The sequence below is a fragment of the Danio aesculapii genome, chromosome 17 (assembly GCF_903798145.1).
Source record: "Danio aesculapii chromosome 17, fDanAes4.1, whole genome shotgun sequence".
NCBI lineage: Eukaryota > Metazoa > Chordata > Actinopteri > Cypriniformes > Danionidae > Danio > Danio aesculapii.
This window is the reverse complement of record NC_079451.1, coordinates 8,052,325-8,076,474: the sequence shown is the minus strand read 5'-3', so window position 1 is coordinate 8,076,474 and position 24,150 is coordinate 8,052,325. Positions and strand designations below refer to the sequence as shown.

Here is a 24,150-nt window from a genome sequence, read left to right as displayed (position 1 = left end):
CACTAACACCACTCACAGCATATATATATATATATATATATATATATATATATATATATATATATATATATATATATATATATATATATATATATATATATATATATATATATATATATACAGTATATATGCACTGTAAAACCCAACAGTCAACTTGCAACTTTATCAAATGAAATGAGTGTAGTTAACTAAAAATTTAAAAGAGTTTTAAACTCATTGTTGAAGGTAATGAGTTAATTACATACCTCATTATTTCAACTTAAGTTTAGTTTTTTTTTTTTTAACTCAAATGGTTTGTAGCAATCGGTTTCCTCAAACGGTTTGAGATGCCTTCAGTTTTTGGGTTTTACTGTACTCAGTTGGTTTGAGTTCTGTTCATTTCATTGGGTTTTACTGTGCTCAAATTGCTTCGTTTACTCAAATGTAATAAGTTCACAGTACTGATTAGGGTTAGTTCTTAAACTTAAATGGTTTGTTGCAATTGGTTTCCTCAAATGGTTTGAGTTACCTTAACTTTTTTTTTTTTTTTTGTAGCCTCATATTCTAGATTTTCAAATGTATATAGTAATATATTTGGTCAAATAATGTCCTATCCTAATAACCCACAGATCAATGGAAATTATATTTATTTTATTTTTTTAGATGGCATATAATTCACAATATAAAAAAGACATTCATGGACGTGGGCTAAAGTTACATATTCTCATCCACAGATGTCATCCATCTCATCACACACAGAAACAAGGCATTTTTGATTGACTAGTTTTCTGGCAAAGAATAAATAAAATTGCCCAGCCCCTTGTCTCTTGTTTTGTCTTTTTCAGTTACAGGGACATACATTATTGCTCAACACACCCATGTTGATGATATCTACCATGTAGTAGGAACAATTTATGTGCAAAGTTCTAAAATACAGCAGTTTTTAATAGGTCAGAAAGGATAAGGAAATGGCCAAATAAAAGTAAATGATGACTGTTTTTGGTGCATGAAACCCTAACTAACAATATAAGTGGACTTTAGGGGGAGATATAAAATGCTACTAAAGTATACTATAGGGCTTCTTTAAAGACCTGGCAAGACTCAATGTGTGGCGCCTGGCTTCCAGGTTGAGAGACCCCCTGTGACTGTAGTACTACATTTAGTGCACACAGGACTGTGTTAAACTGTGAGCTCGTGTGGGCAGGGTATCTGCACCAAGTTTGCAGCTGGAGGTGGAAGATTATGTAAATCCTCCACGTTAAGGTTAGCAGCTTTTAAATAGTAATAGATGTTGGTATTTTAAGTTGCACTTCGATTCTCTGTTCGGGAACTGTGAGATTGAGATGCGGAGGTGTTTTAATGTTCCGATGGAGAATTTCATTACTGCCTGTTCACAATCCTGTCAAAGTCTTAGAGTTAAATATAAACGGGCTCTTTTTGAGCTCGCTTTGTGTAATAGGAAGACTGTGTATCTCTGTTTTCAGCTAAATGAAAACATAGGTTGTAGCCGTTCTTAATTTTTGTCTGTTCAGATGTGCGAAGGGGTGGGCAGTCATATAGATTACGTAGTTGACTTCTGTCACTTACCTCATTTCATTCAGACCCTGCCAGTGCCGTCGTGCTCTCTAATAATTCAGGAGGGTCCAGTTAACAGCTGTTGGCCTCAATGCCTTGGAGGGAAAGGGACCTGTTGGATCAGTCTTGAGGCAGAGAAAAACTAGGCTTTGGCGTCTCAGGGTATTGTTTCCATGGTAACCGATATCTTCCATTAATTTACACTGAGGTGAGGAGTTTGAGATGAGAGAGATCTCTCTTCTCCTGAAGATTTTGTATTAGATGAAGCTTGTGCACAGTGCTATATGCAGGACATTATATAATGTTCAAAATGATAGAATAAAATAAGTAAATAGGAAATATTAGATTTAGAATTCACAGACTTTATTATGTCTTTACATGTCTGTCATTTTTTGGAATGTTAAAATGAATATGTGGATCCCAACAACATAAAATCTGCACGATCGAAATTATTAGGCATGTACTGTAAGAGTATCTATTAAAATGAAAAGAAAAAGCTTTTAAAAATCTAGTTTGTAAAAAATTATTCAGAAATTTCAGAAATAATTCTGATGTGATGTTTTGATGTTTAAGATACAACAAACTAATCATCATAAGAACTGACAAACTCATTGTTTTTTTGTGAAATTGAGATATAGTACAATTAAAATCTGTGATCTATACACACTCACCGGCCACTTATTAGATACACCTGTCTAACTGCTCGTTAATGCAAATCAGCCAATCACATTGCAGCAACTCAGTGCATTTAGGCATGTAGACATGGTCCAGATGATCTGCTGCAGTTCAAATTGAGCATCAGAATGGGGAAGAAAGGTGATTTAAGTGACTCTTAACGTGTCATGGTTGTTAGTGCCAGATGGGCTGGTCTTAGTATTTTAGAAACTGCTGATCTACTGGGATTTTCACACATAACTATCTCTATGGTTTATAGAGAATGGTCCGAAAAAGTGAAACTATTAAGTGAGCGGCAGTTCTGTGGGCGCAAATGCCTTGTTGTTGCCAGAGGTCAGAGGAGAATGGCCAGACTGGTTCGAGCTGATAGAAAGGCAACAGTAACTCAAATAACCACTCCTTACAACCGAGGTATGCAAAAGAGCATCTCTGAACGCACAACACATCAAACCTTGAGGCGGATAGGCTACAGCAGCAGAAGACCACACCTGGTGCCACTCCTGTCAGCTAAGAACAGGAAACTGAGGCTGCAATTCACACAGAATTAGACAATAGAAGATTGAAAATATGTTGCCTGGTCTGATGAGTTTCGATTTCTGCTGCAACATCCACAGACTCAGACTCAAATGGCCTCCAAGTCACCAGATTTCAATCCAATAGAGCACCTTTGGGATGTGGTGGAATGGGAGATTCAAATCATGGATGTGCAGCTGATAAATCTGCAGCGACTGTGTGATGCTATCATGTCAATATGGACCAAAATCTCTGAGAAATATTTCCAGTACCTTGTTGAATCTATGCCACCAAGGATTAAGGCAGCTCAAAAGGCATAAGGGGGTCCAACCTGGTACTAGTAAGGTGTATGTAATAAAGTGGCCGGTAAGTGTGTGTTTTTCCACAAAAACAAAAGGTTATTGTTAATAATAATAAGAACCATTATTCATGTTTGAACACCCATAACTGATCATAAAAATAGTGGCAAATCATCTTATTACAATGACTTCAGAACGATCATGTAACACTAAAGAAGAGTATTCATAGAAAAATTGATAGAGAGACAAACGGACTGACAGATAGATAGATAAATAATCCATTGCATTCAGTGAGAAAATTTGCAAGAGCTGTTTTGGACTTCTGCTTTCTGACTCAGCGGGTAGTCATATCCAACAATGGGTCTGAACGCATTACTGCTGTAATGCTCAGTATCATTCATATCTGGCTTCTGAAGGTGTCGATAATAACTTGACAGCAACCATCACAGATATTACAGTCTCCATCTGGTTCTAAACTCACTTTTTTGGTGGTTATTTCTTTGGCTAAGAAGATCCTTTAGATCTGTCAGAATCGAACAGTGAAGGATATACATGGAAATTGTTGGCTAGAACACCCCAGACCATCTTCAAAGTTCTTTGAGAAAGTTTACCCAGATTTTGGATCAGCGTTTTCTTCACTCACAGCGCAGCGTTAAAGGATTACAGCTCGGGAAGGAAAATTCCAAATATTAAAGAGAATTCATTCAAGTTTATTCTCCCTACACGACGCCCAATCCCTAATGCCAGAGGATTCCGGAATAAGTCCAAGTCAAAGACTTTTCCATAAAACTATGAAAGAATTTGCTGCAGTTGTATAATCCTTTGTGATGGGTAAAGTCCCAAATCAAGGCAGCCAGTGGGTTGATAAATGGAACCACCAGCTCAAGCCTGACAAACTTTGCATATTTGTTCAACAAGCGGCTTGTCCTGGTGTGGTGAGAGAGGGATAAGCTGTAGAGCAGACACCAGCTCTCCATGAGCCTCAACCAGCTGTTTACACACTAACATTTATACGGCTTGCCCTTCAGAAATGGAATTCCACCAGTTTTACCATTATCACAGGTTTTTTTTTTCTTAGGTGAGGTCATAACAAAACAAGTTGGGGCGAACACGCTATCAGCTCTAAACACAAATCTTTCATTGCATCCAGATGGCTTGGGTCAGGCTTTATCTTGAAGACTTATGAGATGCAGCCGGGGTTTTACATAAACAGTGACATTTAGTGAGGAAAAACAAACAAATGCGATGTACATTGCCCTTGCCATGTCAGCTGAACCTCTTAAGGCAATGATGTGCTCACTTTTTTGTGTGTGTGTGTTTTGTTTTGTTTTGAGGTGAACATAAGTTTGAAATGATTTTGCAGGGATTTATGATTAGCAAACATACATCCCCATGCCATCTTTTTTGCTGGAAATGACATTTAGATTATATAATATTTTAAAATTAGGAGTGGCACAGTGGCTCAGTGGTTAGCACTGTCGCCTCACATCAAGAAGGTCTCTGGTTCGAGTCCCAGCTGGGCCAATTGGCATTTCTGTGGAGTTTTCATGTTCTCCCTGTGTTCGCGTTGGTTTCCTCCGGGTGCTCAGATTTCCCCCACAGTCCAAAGACATGCAGTATACTGTAGGCGTAACAAAATAGGCAATAGTGTATGAGTTTGTGTGTGAATGCAAGAGTGTATGGGTGTTTCCCAGTACTGGGTTGTGGCTGGAAGGGTATTCACTGCGTAAAACATATGCCGGCATAGTTGGCGGTTCAATCCGCTGTGTTGACCCCTGATAAATAAGGCACTAAGCTGAAGGAAAAAGAATGATGAATATTTTAAAATGTGATGCACGTATTTTTTTCCTAGCAACAAATAAAGTATACAAATTATGAATAAATAAAGCAACAAAAATGGCAGAGTTTAGAAAACAGCTGTTAAGAAAGCATCTGCGCATAGCAATATGGATTTGTGCACCAGCTTTGCAATTGAGCATTTGCAGTGATTTACTGTAATATCACATATTTTTAGCATTTACACCATAGATTGCTTTAAAGCAAGCTGCTTTACAGTATTAAATGTTAAAACATGTCAGTATAATTTAAAATTAAAAATGAGCACAACTACTTGTTATATAATTGCCGTGGAACATTTTCTTAAAAGCTTTGACAAGGATCTTGAGGTGCAAGAAAACTTCTTAGGTGTCTCCAAATATATTGGATAAATATATATATATATATATATATATATATATATATATATATATATATATATATATATATATATATATATATATATAAAACAATAACTATATGTTAGAAATTAAAATGCAGTAGTCAGTGTCTCAGGTGGATGAATCGGCATTTGTGATTGAATCAGTTGATTGTATGATTTATGGCCAAAAACAGTTTTTAAACTCGGTTGTGTGGTCGAAAAAAAGCGCATTTGTTTAGAAAAGGATCTGCCTGCACAGTTATGCCCCTTCTTGCAAGCTAATGACATTAATGTCAGCTTTCAGGCCCCATCACAGTACAGAAACTGCACTTGATAAAATTACAAATGACCTGCTGTTTGCATTAGACCAAAGCTGCATCTCACTATTAGTTTTACCTGTTCTTAGTGCTTCATTCAATGCAATAGATAACAACATACTCATAGATTGGTTACAGAATTATACAGGCATTCAGAGACAAGCACTAAGATGATTTACAGTAAGTATTGCCTGTCTGGCAAGTGCCATTTTGTTTCATTTGGATGGGGAATAAAAATAAAGTATGGAGTTATTTTAGGCCTCCTCCTGTTTTCAATATATGCAGTATTTAGTATTTATATTTATATTTTAAAAGAATTCTATTTATATTATTTAGTATTTTGCAGCATTTAGATGTTAAATTGCTGTTTGAAGTATTGGGATCTTTGGGCAAGGGCTTAATGAACCAGTTTTATGAACAGATTTCTTTTTTGTTTTTCCTGTACACTATAAAAAGCGAGTGAACCAGTTGCCTGTAAAGGGACAAGTTAACTCAGTAAAGCTGTTTTAACTTGGAAAGGATACGTTTACTTCACTTCATTTTTACAATTATGCGCATTGTTAATTAACTTAATTTTAAGGCGACATCTTGAGCCATCTTTTAACCCTTGGCGCTGTTTAAATTTACTACCCTTTTCTTATGTTTGGAATGAAAAAATCCACTGAAATAAAACTGCTGATGCATCAGATCTTTTTTATTTTATTTTTCCATAAATCAACCTCAGTACTGATCAAGACTACTTAATTGTTTGGAAAATTACAGGATTTTAACTCTTTAATTGCCAAGTTCACAAATGATGTCACTGATTTGTTGGGGAAAAAAAACACACACAAAATTATTATTGTAGACTGTGTTTTTTTACCTTTGATCACAGTCTTGGACATGTGAATGATTAGAAACAACATTGGCTTTGATGCATTGTTAGATTTAGATTTTTTTTCTCCCTAATTTACTGTTGGTGGTTGTTTTTGCCTCATTGACTTCCATTATAGCTACATTTGATGGTGCATAAATACACAATCTTTGTTTTTATTTACTCCACGTAGTTCTGAGAGCTGAGATGCATATATTGATTTAATTTTGAAGACATCAAGGTAAGTGCGCAAAGGTCATTCTCACACTCTCATACACTCACAGACATGCATACACACACTTCAATTTGCTGTTATACTCCAGAAAGGTTTTTCTTTTTTTCACAGGCCGATCTAATGGGTTAATGCACAGGCAGTGGTGTAAAGTAACTTATTACAAATACTGAAATTACTGTAATTGAGCAGTTTTTCTCAGGAATTGTAATTTACTAAGTAGTTGAAAATGTGCACTTTTACTCTCACTTGAGTACATTTTTAATGCTGTATTAGTACTTTTACTCCACTACTTTCCTTCAAACTGCAGTCATTACTTTATTATTTCCTGTCTATGGGGATTAGAAAAATCAGTCCTGTGATTCCTGTCCAATCAAATCGCACACAGAAGGTAAATCACATCATAATGAACTTCCTCAAGACATGAGCGATTTATAATTGCAGCAAACTGTTCGAAAGCATTAAAAGTGTCCAAGAAGATGTCCAAAATCGTTACACGCATTGACCCAGAGGCTGTTTAGATGCATGCCACAGATGAGAAGATGAGGGATGTTTACTGTATGATGACCGAAATGGCGTTAAACACCCAGCAGGCACGAGACGTCAACATGACGTCAGATTGACATTGTACCCTAATGTCATAGGGACGCTGCATTTTGTTTGGAAATGACAATCAGGTTGACGTCAGAACTCAACGTCAGGTCAATGTCATTGTCCAACGTCCAACCTTAAATCAACCAAATATCAACATCTAATGATGTTACAGTTTGACATTTGTGTGGACGTTACCACTATGACGTCTATCAGATGTTGAATTTTGTTTGCCACACCTGAAAAATGAATGTCAGTATTTGACATCAAAATGACGTTGCCCAGGTAGCAAAGAATTCTGGCCCAGATTTGGCATAAATCTGGCACAGCAGGCATTTATCCGGCACTGGCATACAGCATGTGGGCCAAACTTGGCCCTGGTTTGGCAGAGGTGGCACCGTCTTTAAGGTGGCAAACAATACTCGGGCCAAAAGTAAAATGTAGTATTTGGCCCAGATGTTAATACTTGATATGTGGGCCATGTAAGTTTGGCCTGTCCTGACCCACATTTAAAATACATTTTTATTATTTTAAAATAAAGAAAAAAGTTCTACCAATCAGGTCGCTTTGAGAAAAAAGCTCACCCATAGCAAGCCTATAGTGCAATGATTTATGGCTTTATCATTTTCATTGCAGTCGTGACACACCAACATATCTGGCCCATTTTAGGCTCAGTTATGGGTTACTAACTCGGCTGAGACTTGGCCCAGATATGGTCCGTGTTTGGCCCTTGTCTGGAAGCCAGATATGGTCCAGTCATGTGCCATAATTCACTGCGGCATGTGGGCCAAGCAAAAGCTGATTGTGTGGGCCAGAGCTGGGCCAGAGATATTTTGCTATGTGGGTGGTTTAAGATGTTGCCTTGACTTTGGTTTTTTTTAACACATACTAAAATTAACCAAAAATCAACCAAATATTAACGGCATTTGACGTCACTATTGGACATCAAAATAACGTTTTCCTTAGACGCTGGCTAGACATTGAATTTTAGTCACCTGACATCACAACCTAAATCTAACGTAATATTAATGTCTTATGACGTTGTGTGCCTGCTGGGCAATAACTTGATGCACTACAGAATGTTATGTTTACACACATCCACAAATGACATGTAAATGCATAAGCTTTTTGCAGCGTAATACTAACTACTCACTACTCTTGAGTGCTTTTGAAAGGGCTACTTTTTACTCATACTTTGAGAAATATTAACAACAGATACTTTTACTCTACTTGCTCTAAATTTTAGGCAAGTAATGTTACTTTTACTTGAGTATGATTTTTTAATACTCTTTCCACCACAGTGCACAGGACAATCTAGGGTTAACAGTGCCAACTGATGATCAACAGTAAAAATTAAACATTTGACCTCTTCCCAACAGGGAAAACCACCAACAATCAAAAATGCATGATTATATGATGTCATGGTTTTGTAATCAAACAAATGTGAAATTTTTGTTTTTAATTATCCAGTCCACAATTACTTTTTATATGGAAAATACGTCATTTTGTGTGGTTTTTTTTCACCAAATCAGTGACATTGTTTATGAATTTGGCAATTAAAGAGTTAAAATCTTGTTTTTGTCTAATCAATTGATTAGCAAATTGTCTAAGCGAGGTGGATTAACAGATTTATGTTTAAAAAAAATTGAAAAAATATTTATCTGATGCATTTTTACAGCAGTTAAATTTAGTGGATATTTTCATCCGGAACATAACAAAAAGAGAGTAAATTTGCCCAAAGTGTATTGTTGAATTTTTTTAAAAATGCAAAGCATTTTCCCATAATATGTGTCAAAATAAGATTAGTCACCAAAAATCATTCTGCTAGCTGAAACACAGAAGAAGTTATGGCCAAATTAAGACACAAAATCACCCCAGAGTGGATGAAAACATCCCCAACAGTACAAAAGGATTAAGGTAAAGTCAACTAATCACTTTAGAAGCAATAGGTTTGCTCTTTTTTTTTTTAATTAAAGTGAACTAATCACTTTTTACAATGTACAGTAGCTTGTTACCAGTCCATGTGACTAATTTCCCTAGCAGAGGTTACAAATAAACAAAGTTTTGGGCTGATATACTTCAAAATGGCATCCCAGCAGTTTGTTCTTTGATTATGCTAGTAGTGCTGTATACCAACAGATAGCAGCCAATGCTGACAGTCGCCAGAATATAATACATCGCTTTTCAGACATTTCAAGACCCAGCAAACATCAATCCAGCGTGTTCAGTTGGCAAGAACAAGCACCAACCAATAGAAACAGATGCAGAAACTGCGTTGGGGCCACTTGTGTCATTTTTACAGAATTAGATCCATTGGGTAAAGCCATTGAACTGAACATCTGGGAAGGTCAAGACAGCGACGCGACTATCACTCACATCCATGCTAATTATTCACCTCTGACATGACATCACCTGGCTGTGGGCGCACTATGGGGATGCTGTGGGATGAGGCACATTAGAAGCAATCAGTTATTAGTCATTAAGATAAATGATTATCGCAGCTCATGATGAAAAGCATGAGATGTTACATTGCAGACCGTACAGAAGTTTCAAGTGGAGCTCCTTTCCACAGTTTAGTTTTAAACAAACATAAGGGCTTGGAGGGGTATACCTCAACAATTGCATTCAAAGTATATATGATCAGCTTTTTTATGTTTCCACCACTCCATGTAATTATTTTCATAATGAGGTCACGAGGGGGATTTAAATTAAGTCTCAAGTGTAATCCTGTTTGTTGCAGGCATAGGGCCAATGTTGTGAACTTCAGCATTTTGACTGTGTTAATGGTATTGGTAATAGTTAATTGTGTAGAGAATATGTATGTAGGATAAAGGGGATTGATTGAGAATGGACAGAATATAATGGGTAATTGAGTTAGAATGGTATTGGTAGGATATGCGTTGAGGCAATAAAAATATAAAATATGTTGGGCATATTGATAGTTTAGTAAAGGTAGTAAGAGTGGTTTGGTCGCGGATGAAAGTGAAGAGAGGGGGGGGGGTGTGTTCTGTTGCATATGAAAGTGAAGAGGGAGAGGAGGTGGGAGGGGCTTTGCAGATGAATGTGAAGAGGGTTGGGGAGTCGTGGACAAAAGTGAAAAGCAGGGTGGGAGGGGGGGGGTCGGTAAAATGAGGTGTCAGATCACATTTAATAGGTGCCGGATCCAGATCTGGCTTGTGACGGCACAAATTAAGCCCTGCGTTTACATAAAAAGCAATGTACTTAAAAATGTATGTAAAAATGTATTCGTTTGTACTGATGGTAATATTGTCAAAACAATACCTTTTTACACAGACCCACAAATATGACTGAAATGCTGTATTAAAGGGATAGTTCACCAGCAGAAAATGAAAATTACGTCATCATTAATTTCCCCTCTTGAGTTTTAAAACCTTTATGATTTTGTTGAGCACAAAAAAATACACTGTAAAAAATGCTAAGTTCCACACAATCATGTTGGGACAACTTGAAGGAATTGAGTTAACTTATTAGTTTTTACAAATTTAAGTGTATTAAACTTAAAACAGGGTGGTGCAGTGGGTAGCGCTGGGTCACTTGGTAATTCTGTGTGGAGTTAGCATGTTCTCCCCGTGTTCGTGTGGGTTTCCTCCGGGTGCTCCGGTTTCCCCCACAAGTCCAAAAACATGCGCTATAGGTGAATTGTGTAATTCATTCAATCATTTTATTTTCGGCTTAGTCCCTTTATTAATCTGGGGTCGCCACAGCAGAATGAACCCGCCAACTCATCCAGCACTTGTTTTATGCAATGGATGAACTTCCAGCGGCAACCCATCACTGGGAAACACATAAACACTTAAACACACACATACACTACGGACAATTTAGCCTACCCAATTAACCTGTACCACATGTCTTTGGACTGTGGGGGAAACTGGAGCACCCGGAGGAAACCCACACGAACGCAGGGAGAACATGCAAACTCCACACAAATACGCCAACTGACCCAGCCGAGGCTAGAACCAGCGACCTTCTTGCTGTGAGGCGACAGCACTGCCTACTGTGCCACTGCGTTGCCCTAATTAAATATTTAAATAAAATAAAAATCTTAATAAAGATAGTAAAACATGCAATCACATTTTACTCAAAAAGGATACTATAAAATATTATAACAAACTGCATCTGATATATTATAATGAAGGATGTGTGTGTATGTAAATATGTAATTTGCCAAACTTGTAAAGTGCTTCAAAAGAGCTTAAATTTGACATTAGAACCATGATGATGATGATAATAATGATGATTATTATTTTTTGTGTAGATAAAATCATGTAAAATCCTTTTTGAGTAAAACTATCAAAAAGTAATGTTTAAATATTAAAATTTTCCCCACACAGTAACAAAATGATTCCTAATATAGTATTAGTACACCAAAACATGTTTCAAATCATGTTTTTTAAATCAGATAAAAAAAAATAGCTTAGCTTAATCTGTTTGAATTCAACAAATTTACTAAAGTCAGTTTTGGAAAAAAATCCAGTTGAAGGTTTCTGAAGGTTATAGCGAAATGTTTATAGCATAAAAACAATACAATTTTAGCAAAATATTAAAAATGAAATAAATTCCGAAGTCAGTCTCTCAGTTATACTTTGCTACTGGATGAATCAGCATTGTTGATTGAATTTTTTAAACAAATTTTTTATTAATTTACGTCTGAAACATATTTCACTACATATAAATATTACTTGTGCCTCCCAGGAAGTATTGATGCACTGTTATCACTGGTGTTAACTGTAGCAAGTAATTTCTTGTAATCTCTTCAAGAACTTATATTGCACACTAAAACTAATGACCTCTTGATAACCTGCTATCCCTGCACTAATTGCACAGCTAGCAAAACTCCAATAGCTTCTGTTCCTGAAAAAAAAAAAGAAGTGTGATATACACTTAAACCTGTTATCTGCTGTATTTCATTAATAACAGCTCTAAATCCTCCTGCTCATCCTTCTGGCATACTGTATCATTAACATCATACAACACCTGTTAACACAAGAAGACACTTGACATAATACACTAGCAGAGAGCTGTCCTTTCACAGACATCTGTACTGAACCTTTACAGCTCCTTTTAGCATTCGATTCCTTTAGTTCTGTCTAATGGCAGGGGGTTATTTCTTTTATTACTTTTTAAAAGTTTTTTTTTCTTCTTCCTCCTTTCGCGCATTGATTTTTAAGCAGTTCCTTCCAATTATTCGCCGCTCTCAGCAGTGGTAGCAGTCACCCCGAGGAGAGCGACGGACTCAGGCTGATGGAACCAAAAAAAAAAGAAGCTTTGATTAGAAAACTGAGCAAATTCGCACAGTCCTCTGTGAAGCCTGTCTAGTGTGACAACCTCACAGTTGCCACACCGGATTATTGGGTAATTCATTGAGCCTCTACTAATTGACAAAATTATTCAGTAGAATTAAAAACCCTGTGCATCTCATTTGGCTGATCTTTCAACGGCTAAGCGTGCGGAGATCAATTCTTGCTTGGCTCAGGGTGCTTTTTTGTGTGCTGGCTTCAGGTTTCTAATAATTCCTCTTTTAATGGATGGCTTTGATATTCTGTCAGTCTCTCAATTGAAAGGATTTTTATAGAACGTTCCAAGGCCTCTTGTTTGTCAGAGGCCAAGGGTTCATTCACACGACTCGTGTCTGTCAGATTTGTTGTGGTCAGAGGTGTTTTCAAGGACGTGTTTGGCGGTATTAAATATTCTGTAAGGAGAAGGGGAGAGGAGGGGTGTGCGTTTTCTAAGTCAAACATGTTTTGGTGTACTAATAATATATTAGGAATCATTTTGTAAACTTTGTAGGTGAAAAATAAATATTTAAACATTACTTTATTTCATAGTTTTACTCCAAAAGGGTTTTACATGAATTTATCTACATAAAAAAAATAATTATCATTATTATCATCATCATTATGGTTCTAAAGTCAAATTTAAGCACTTTTGAAGCACTTTACTTTAAGCTTGTAAAGTTATATACAGTATTTTCATACATACACATTCTTAATTATAATATATCAGATGCAGTATGTTTGTTACAGTCACCAGCGATCTAGCTACTGCAGATCACTGAAGAACTACAACTCTGCCACCAACTGGACTACAGATCACATCATGCACCGTGCACACACTTACAGCTGAAGCTGCTCAGGGACTCATTACACAGACCACATTTGCTCATACACATTGCTGAGTGTTGTTTGCTTGTTTGTTTTGTTAGTTATAACGAACTTGTAACTTTACGTAGCATTTTCATTTCCTTGTCTAGCTGTGCTCTTTGATTCTTGTGTTTTATGTTATCTACAGTACTCCTAACCTTGTTTTTAGTTTATCTTACTTTTCTTCATTGTTGACTAAATGCCTGTTTGTTGATGACGACTTCTGGATTATCTATATGTACCCGATTGCTTCTGTTGTTGACTCTTACCTGATTTACGATCATCGTAAATAAATCTGCGATTGGATTCGCACCTCCGTGGAAGCTTTGAGTTACATTTTTTATTTTATTTTATTTTTTAGAAAATGTGATTGCATTTTTTACCCTCTGTATTAAGATCTGTGGTTTATTTAAATGTTATTAATTATTATAAATAATAATATTAATTATTATTACCACTTTAGTAAGGTGAAATACGTTTTCAAGCAGTTTCAATCACTTTCTCTAAAATCTAAGCGCTTTTCAGATATTGAAAACACTATATTAAATTTAAATTTCCAGCACCATATGAACCCTAAATAATAGAAATAATAATAATAATAATAATAATAATAATAATATTGTAATAATAATAATATAATAATAATAATAATAATAATAATAATATAAATTATTATAAAAAATATTGATTTATTTCCCAGAGATGGGTTGCAGCTGGAAGGGCATCCGCCGTGTAAAACATATGCTGGATAAATTGGCGGTTCATTCCGCTGTGGCGACCCCAGAATAATAAAGAGACTAAGCCGAAAAGAAAATGAATGAATAAATGAATACATTTATTTATAATTATAATAAATAATTTATTATTATTATTATTATTATTATTATTATTATTATTATTATTATTATTATTATAAAGAGTTTGTTCTTTATTGTTTTCAGTTCACTTCTCTCCTGTCTTTAGCTTGGTTTCGATGACTGATTTGAATAAAACGTTGGCAGTATTTTTTTTAATATCAAAACAATTTTTTGTAAAAATTTTAAAAACCCATTAAAATTTTGGTAAGTAATGAAATTATAAAAAAGAATGAAAGTTCATGCTAAAATTCTTACTGATTAAAAATGTCTGGCTGCTAAATTAGTAAAACCTTGTGGTTTTGAAGGACAGGGACAAAGTATAAACTAGCAAAGTATTTTAATAGTTTATATGGTTCTTTAAATATGTTGAAGAATTCGGATTTCTACATTCCAACCTTCCAATCCATCTCAGCGTGGATCAACGTTTATCCTTTTCTCAATCCCTACAATGTCATCAAATGATATATCAATTAAATGATAGATAACTAATATTACTACATATACTATAACTATAATTACTGTTATAAATATAAATACTGAAAATAATGTTAATACTGAATAACAGTTTAGTAACTTCTTTAAATTATGGAACGATGTTCAGTAGTCTTAATGTTAAATTTGGGCTGGGCGATATGGCAAAAATGCTATCTCGATAATTATTTTCCATATTGAACGTATTGTACTGGGTCTATGACATAACTTACTTCCACATTCTTTAAATTTTAAAGGTCTGTACTGGTCCAATACCCCATAAGTGGTTCCGTTCTTCAGTTTGAATAGAATAACTTTTGCATAGATTATGATAGAGGCATTTTTCTTTTTTCTTATAATTACCGACATGTACAGGAAGCACCAAAATTATTACAGCAACCTAGATCACACACAACCTAAAAGGTACACTTTCAAATTTAAGTTTACAAACAAAAAAAGCTCCTTTTTTTGAAGTGGTTTATTATAACACAGACGTTATATACAATTATTTTAATCACTTTCACCAGTGTTTTAAGAAAATTCAAAGTTTTTTTTTAAATGATACCAAACTTTTGCATTTACACCTCTGCATGTGGATTTGTGAAGCTTTTGAATTTGGGTAGGCAAAATCCAGGCAGAAACCGCAAAATAGCACTTGACTTCAAGACATGGGTCTTAAACTCAATTCCTGGAGTCGCAGCTCTGCATAGTTTAGCTCCAACCAGCTCCAACTCACACCTGCTTAATAGTCCATAGTAGTCTTGAACACCTTTATTAGCTGGATCAGCTGTGTTTGATTAGGGTTGGAGCAAAACTGTGTAGAGCTGCAGCCTTCCAGGAATCCAGTTTGAGACCTATGCTTTAAGAGGTTAAAAGAGTACCCCAACAAAGTCACAAAAATTAGAAGGTCCATTAAATGGTGGCCGAAAATTTGATACATCTCTAATATCAACACACTTTTAGATTCCCATTGTTGCACATTTCTGCTGTGTGATTGGATCTTAGATCAAAATAGAGTGAAAAAGTCCAGAGCTTATCATTGTTATTGACATAAATTTTATCACAATTTGATATTATATAATTTATCGGTCCAGCCCTATTTTACATTTAAAAAAAAAGTAAACAAACAGGAAAAAGTTCTAGTTAGCAACAAAATCTAAAGCTGTAAATATGATTTTGTTGTTTGGATGGTGCAAAACTTGATTAAACTTTGACACATTCATCCGTTCAACACTATTTATTGCCAATTTATTCATAAAAACTAAACTCGCATTAGATAATTGACAAAGTGTTTTCATTTGAGTCTACTCGTAATCCGTTAATTGGTTTTCTTTCTTGTGAACGGAATGTGTTAATTCGTGTTACCTTCAAAAGTATGAGATTAATCAAAACTGAATAATTCATAATAAAAAAGAAGGCACGACAAAAACAAAAAAAAATTGCAGTTCAGTGTCCTTTTTAAAGGTGATTATTCTTTGTTAGAGGCCCCCATTCAAAGCACGTTATCTCTGAACACCATATTAACAGAAGTCATCAAGGTGCGAATATATGTACATAAATATATCATCATTAAGCTTCATTTTAGACCAAAAACAGCAGCCCGTTCCCATATACACAAGTGCAGGCATTGTAATGCATGAGCTGAAAGGAGAATTAGGTACCTAGCGGTTGCCATGGTGACCGTTGAGCATCAATTCCGCAGCTATCTGAAACTGAGCTGCTAAAAGCTCTCCCGGACACAAATGCACAACGTTTAGTTCCCTGCGTACCCCATAACTAACTATTCTTCTTGGCCCTGTTATCAAGACCCTGTTTGTTTTGTTGTGCTGTCAGTCATACATGCGACAACCTCTAATGCACTGTGTCCTGATTACTGTGTTTTGCAGAGACAAAGCCGGCCTGCACTTTTAACGGTGTGGAGTACCATGATGGAGACATGTTCAGGATGGACGCCTGCCGCTTTTGCCGCTGTCAGGGTGGTGTATCTGTGTGCTTCACGGCCCAGTGTGGCGTCCTGCACTGCGATCGCTACTATGTTCCTGATGGAGAGTGTTGTCCTGTCTGTGAAGGTAAGATGACCTTTGCATTTGCAAAAAAAAAAAGCCACCACAAGCAACAGTTATTGGGGTTCAAGCCACTTTAAGGCCTTTGGGCTCCATATGATAGATTAAATTATGTGCAAATTACATATACGACCCAAATAAAGACATTAATATTAGGTTAGATTTAGGTCGTGATGTCAGGTGACCAAAATTCAATGTCTAGTCAGCGTCTGAGGACAACCGTTATTTTGACGTGCAAAAACGACATCAAATTACGTTGATATTTGGTTGATTTTAGGTTGCGTTGACCAAAATCCAAGGTCAAGCCAACATCTAAAACCAACGTCATATTGATGTCAAATACTGACATTTATTCGTCAGGTATAGCAACCAAAATCCAACGTCTGATAGACGTCACAACTTCAAACTGTAACATCATTATGCTGTGTTCACACCAGATGCGGCACATGTAAATAAATTGCATTATTTGCACGTAAATAGACATTTTTGAGTTCACTCGCACCATTCGCACGTCAAATTCGCTTCATTCGTCAGTCAAATTCACTTGACAATAGACTTGGATTCATCATCACCATCATCATGGCCTGGGCCTTTGTCTGCTTGGTGACTCTAGTTTTGTTGCTAAATGGCTATTATTTTTTTTATCGAGAGAAAAGCTGTGTTTATATGCTTTAGGTAGGCTGAAAATCAGCTTAGATTCATTTGGCGCCGTGTCTGAGTCCACTAGATCCGTACAGAGGTGCACCCAGCTCTGTGAATTCATCAACTCTACCTGGATGATGGAGGCTTTCAGCGGTGCTTCCTACTGAGATGAGGCCAGTTTAATGAGCTGTTGTCTGGTGTCGGCAGGAGGATTTCCCCTTGGGACACTAACTGCACAATCACGCCCCTACAAGAGCAATAGGCGTGTCAAAATTAATTGTTTCTTTGGTGCACCGCGATGCAGACGTGGACAATTCGGTATCAGTTCAGTAATAATTATAACTGTTTATTATGTACCGATGTCATTTATCTTGTATGTCGAGCGGGTTTATCTCACATGTCATATGTCGAGCGGGAGGCAAGCGCAAGTATGTACAATGCTCCAACTACTTAAAAACGCAGAAACTGTGCACAATTTCAGCAGAATCCCCCATATTTGACTGCGATTGAGAAAATGAAAGTAAACTCCATTTCTCTCTCTCACTGTGGCCCATTTGACCTGCTGGCGTGATGTGTCCTCTCCTATCGGCTGTTACATCGATACTTCTGGATACAGACACAAGCACATGTCTGCAGAGTTTTCTCCACCGTGTCTATCATAGATCAGCTGTGATCGCTGCTTTTGTTTATCAGTGTCACTCATCAGTGAAGAGCGCCAGTGTGTAAAAGCCAATCGTAGCCCTTTCTGTTGAGCGCGTGACCAAGACAAGACTTTGAAAACAAGCGGGATATTTATATTTGTTTATGAGCTATAAATGCTTGTGTTGTTTAAAGGTACATATATCTGACTGTTTGTATTAGTAAATAGTATATAAATATATTTATACATATTAATACAAGAATTGTTGTGCTGTGAAAAAAATATAAAATTGTGTATGGTAAGCATCGTCAATGCACCGAGATATCGAATTGAACCGAATCGATGGCATAATCGTAACCGAACCGAACCGTGAGACCAGTGTAGGTTCACATCTCTAAAGAGCAAGCTCCTGATTGGTTCAGATTACAACAGTTCAGATTTTCCAACTTGAATCACGCAATTCACGCGTTAAGTATGTCAAACTCGCAAAACGCTCAACTCATGCCGCTTCGTTCGTGCGAATCGCACCGCAGGATGTCTATTCGCGTCTTTACATTGACTTAACATGTAAATTACTCACGCTTGATGGTTCATACGCATCTAGTGTGAACGCACCATTAGACTTTGATATTTGGTTGATTTTAGGTTGGATGTTGGACATTGGACATTGACCTGCCATTGAGTTCTGACATCAACCCGATTTTCATTTCAAACAAAATTCAATGTCCCAACGACGTAGGGGCACAACATCAATCTGACGTCATGTTGACGTCCTGTGCCTGCTAGGCACATATAGGTTTGTGTTTGAACTTTACACATAGAGACTTTGTAACGTTACATACAGTGAAGTCTAAACTATTATGTTTAATAGAGCAAACAGTATTTCCTAGGCCTGCTCGATTAATCGATTTTAAACAGAAAATCACATTTTGAAAATCTTCAAATCACAAAAGCTGCAATTATTTCGATTATTATTGTGGCGAAGGAGGTGAGCGCTGGTATTAAAACAATTCAACTAACGTTACTTAAAAAGCAGACAACTGTTACAGCAGAACCCACCAGCAGACCTTTGACCTGCTTGCGTGAGGTAACGTAACCTCTCTCGGCTGTTACAGCAATACTTGTGGATCCATACACATGAGTGTGTTACTCTGCAGTGTTAGTTTTCTCTACCACGGATCAGCTGTAATATACGCACATATAGACTGTAACCGCAGCTGTTTATCTGTATCCACGTCACTCATCGGTGAATAATGCCAGAGCGGAGCAAACCGTTTCCAGCTCTTTTATGAAATTAGAGTAAATCACATTTTAAATCGCAATGTTGATAAATCGCAATTAGACTTTTTCTTCAAATCGTGCAGTCCTAGTAAAATATTATGTACTGTCAACATGGCAACAATAAAATAAATCAGTTATTAGATATAAGTTATTAAAACTATTATGTTTAGAAATGTGTTGAAAAAATATTCTTTCTGTTAAACAGAAGTTGGGGGAAAAAAATTACAATTCAAGAGGGCTAAAAATTCGACTTCAACTGTATATGACATACGAGTTCATATTAGAATTGCACAAATACAAAATGTGTCATATATCCAATATGTGTATATGAAATATATTTGAATATACATGTACATATTTGTTATCCCAGTTAAAATATGCATTACAGCATTTCATAATACATCTGTAAAGAGCGCCAGTGCGTAAAAGCCAATCGCAGCCCTTTCTGTTGAGCGCGTGACCAAGACAAGGCTTTGAAAACAAACGGGATATTTATATTTGTTTATGTGCTATAAATGCTTGTGTTGTTTAAAGGTACATATATCTGACTGTTTGTATTAGTAAATAGTATATAAATATATTTATACATATTAATACAAGAAATAAGTTAAACAGAAGTTAGGGGGGGGGAATTACAATTCAAGAGGGCTAAAAATTTAAATTAAAAGTTAAAATATGCATTGCATTGCAGCATTTCATAATATATATTGCGTATATGATGTCTAAATATGAACTTGTATGTCATTTATGTAACATTACAAAGTCTCTACAACTAATGTATTGATCTTTTTTGTTCAAGCAGCATAATGTTCTTTGAAAATTCTAGCAATTAAAATGGGTTTAGATAAAAAAATCACAGTTCTTCAGAAACTGAGAGCGTGAGCAGGCAAATGTGCACCTTTATTCCAAATGTTATCAAGCTGTCTTTAGCATTAGCTTTGTGCCTTAGGGCCTGTTTCGCATTTGCTGTTGATGCTCTGCCTGTAATTGAGGTGATTTTTGTGAATTTTAATGAAAAATGTCATCCAGGTCTAAAACTAGATTCTAAAGCAATTATGGCGTGACTGTTTTTTTGTTTTTTCTAAACTTCTCTGAGGATATTGCGCATTTTACATTACCTGATGAGGAAGATTCTGCCAATTGAATGTCGAATTTGTGGGATAAATTCTTAGTGCACTTGTATTCTCCCAATTCAATGAGCATCCAGGGCTAATTAGTTCAGGGAAACTGTTCATTGTTTTATTTTGTAGACAACCTATAATAGGCTGCCAGGGAGCATGTAATTTCGATTGCTATGCTTCTCTTGTGGGTAGGTTCTGTTGTCCAATATATTATAGCTTGGAATTGCCTGGCTACACTTTCCACTCATGTTATATTTATCAGATCGTGGTCATGTTGAAATTAGTTTGCGAATGATTTTGCTGTTATGTAGTTAATTAAAGTGAAACTCCGCCGTTTCCCTGTAGCTTTACTCTTGAGACCTTTACTGTGATGAATTAAACAAATGAAATCGGCCAACTAAAGTTAGATGGCTTACATAAATGTAAGCCTGTATGAATCCATATGCTCATTCATTGGCGGCTTTGGCTTATGAAGAGCATAAATCATTTTAATTGACATCTTAAAGCAATGGTTTTCAAACGTACTTACTCCACAAGTGCCCTCCATTGTCCACTACAATAATTTAAAGCCTCGTGACATTTTTAGCTGTTGATCATGTACTGAATTTGGGTTTTTAATAAATATCTTTACTAAATACTATAAAAATGGCTACAGAGTTTTGAAAGTTATTTAACTTACTGACTTTCCTGCTCTGGAAATACATGACTTATTTAGCCTTATTTTTATTATTTCATATTTAAATTAAGTCATTTTGTGGCCCCTTAGACATTTGCTGGGCTCCTGATTGAGAACCATTGACTTAAAGGGATAGTTCACCCAAAAATGAAAATTCTATCATCATTTACTTAATCATGACTTGTTCCAAACCAATTTGTTCATTGTTACACACAAGAAGATATTTTGAAGAAGGTTGGACCCATTCACAAGCAACAGTTATTGGGGTTCAAGCTACTTTAAGGCATTTGGGCCCCATAAAGATATTTGATACATGTAATCAGTGCTTGATTTGTAAATTGTGAGGTCCCAGAACAGATCGGGGTAACAGATCTGGCATGTTACCAGAGGAGAGAGGGAGGTGTTGTGGAGGAAAGTGAAGAGCATGTTGGGTCGCGCACAAAAGAGCGGGGTTAAACCAACATCTTAATTAAACGTTATTTTGACGTCAAATATTGACATTTGGCAACCAAGATCCAACGTCTGATAGATGTCATAGTGATAACGTCCACACAACGTCAAGCTGTAACATCATTAGACAATGATATTTGGTTGATTTCAGGCTTGGGTTCTGACGTCAAGCTGATTTTCATTCCAAACAATGTCAATCTGATATCATGTTGACGTCCACTGCCTGCTGAAGACATACAAGTTCATGTTTGAATTTTCCATATAGAGACTTTGTGATGTTATATACAATGAAGTCAAAATGTTGTTCATTCTGACACACAAGAAGATATGTTGGAAACCTGTGATTGACTTCCATAGAATTAGTTTTTTCCTACTAAGAATTTTTCAGTTTTCCAGCTTTCTTCAAAACATCTTCTTTTGCATTCAAATAAAATGAAAAATCGCTTTTTTGGGGGGAACTATCGCTTTAAAATGTGGTCATTTTAATCAAATTACACCAGCAAAAATGGTCTGTACTACAGTCTCTTGTTTATACTGTAACTGGAATGTAGAACAGCTCACACAAAAGTCACTTTCAAACCAAATTGCTTTTTGATTGGTTTCAATTTCATGACCAACTTGAACCTGATGCGAAATTGTTGTGGTGAAATGATTCGCCCTCAAGTGAAACCCCCTATTGAGCAGGTTCTTTTGAAATCACTGTTTCAGACAAGAAAATTCATCAAGCAACTATGACCTTTAGATATAATGGCCTGCTCTTTAGTACTGCTTAGTTGGCTCATGCTTCACATATGTTGTCATATATAAACACTGACCCTGCTGGAAAATCCATCTTAAGATGTTCAATGTTTGTAAACATGGTACTGTGGAACACAGAACAGTATGAATGAACAAAATCAATCAAGTCTTGCAACAGTGAAAGTAGTGCCACATGTGTCCAAACTAAACATTAAACGCTCTAAACTTGTAAGCAAGTCATTGTTTGGTCTTTTTCAAGCTGTAGTCATTAATTAATAACTGGTCCGAGCTGATCATTACGCTGGTCATTAGCTATCTTATATCTATGTTATAGTAATAACTAGTTCAGGCTGGTCATAAGTTGGTTCAAGCTGATCATAAGATGAACAAAGCTGTTTTGAAATAACTTACCCGTGCTGGTTGTTAGTTGGTTTAGTTTTATCATTTGATGGTACAGGCTAGCCAATATCGTTGTTCAGGCCAGTCATTAGTTGGTCAAAATTGGTCCAAATCAATTTTTGAATGGTCAAAGCTAGTCATTGGATTTTTAATGTTGAGTATTAGCTAGTTCAGGCAAGTCAATACTTTCCAAACTGGTCCAGGCTGATCACTAGATGGATTAAACGGGTCATTAGCTAGCTATTGTTTAGTATAAGCTAAATATTGGTTGGTCAAATCTTGGTATTAGCTAGTATAGGCTGGGCATTAGGTAGTTCAGATGTACGGTTTTAGTCAAGCTCATCAATAGATTAAGTAAGATGGTTATTATCTTATCTATGTTACATATTTGCTAATCCAGGATAGTCAGCAGTTGGTTTTTATTGGGTCAAGGTGATCATTAAATAGTCAACATTCATCATTAGCTAGTCTATGTTTGGAATCAGCAGACTAGTCAATAGTTAATCTAAATTATTAGTGGATGGTCTTGGCTGGTCCTCAGCTAGTCCACGCTGAGTATCAGCTACAGTGGCCCAGGCTGGTCATTTGCTGGTCCATTAGCCATTAAATGATCTAAGTTGGTCATTAGCTGGTCCAAGCCGGTCATTGGTTAGTGCAAACTTCCAGATGGTCTTAAACTTATCAACAAACCAGCCACCTGTTAGCCGTAACCTAAGGTGGTCAAAAAAACATCTGCCCTATTCTAAATCTGGCACTTTTTAAAACATCTTAAACTGACTTTTTTAGCAGGGTACGTTTATGAGATATCAGAACTGTTGTGTGGTGGCTCTCATTATGTCATTCATTGTTCTCTTAACTTTTTTTATAGACCCCATCTACCCGGTGCTCAGTTTAGCCGGCTGCTATGTGAATGGGCAAATCTTGGCTCACGGTGACCATTGGCGCGAGGACGACTGCACCTTCTGCCAGTGTGTGAGTGGAGATGCCCGCTGTGTGGCAGCTGCCTGCGGCCACAGCTGCCTCAATCCTGTCACTGTGCCCGGAGAGTGCTGTCCCGTGTGTGAGGGTAAGAACAGATTAACTTTATGAATGTTGGTTGGAGTTATTTTCTGTTGAGTGTATAATTTTTGGACCTGAAACATTCTCTATTGAAGTATGAGAACAAATGTTTGTAATTATGTGATAGGAAATGTGTCTGATTGTAGTCATAACGCCATTTTAGTATGAATCATGTTCTTTGAATTGCATTGCTTTAGCGAAGTACACTAAATTATTCTGTAGTCATTTTCATTTTATGGTCAACCAATATTATAGTGGAGCTACAGTTTAAGTGTTGCTGTTATGTTTTACAAAAGTTGCTGTTTACTCTCTCCATATAAAAGTAGTCCATAAACTGGGCACACATTTTTATTATTAT

General features: G+C 36.3%; 1 protein-coding gene across 2 annotated transcripts in view; it reads left to right on the top strand.

Moving 5' to 3' along the window:
- The window catches only part of crim1 (cysteine rich transmembrane BMP regulator 1 (chordin-like)), a 313,308-nt gene that overhangs the window by 180,540 nt on the left and 108,618 nt on the right, over positions 1 to 24,150 (top strand). For both annotated transcript variants that reach the window (XM_056477346.1, XM_056477345.1), the window contains exons 6-7: positions 16,610 to 16,792; positions 23,602 to 23,799. In XM_056477346.1, coding sequence (XP_056333321.1) covers positions 16,610 to 16,792; positions 23,602 to 23,799 — 381 coding nt within the window. The remainder of the gene's footprint in view (positions 1 to 16,609; positions 16,793 to 23,601; positions 23,800 to 24,150) is intronic.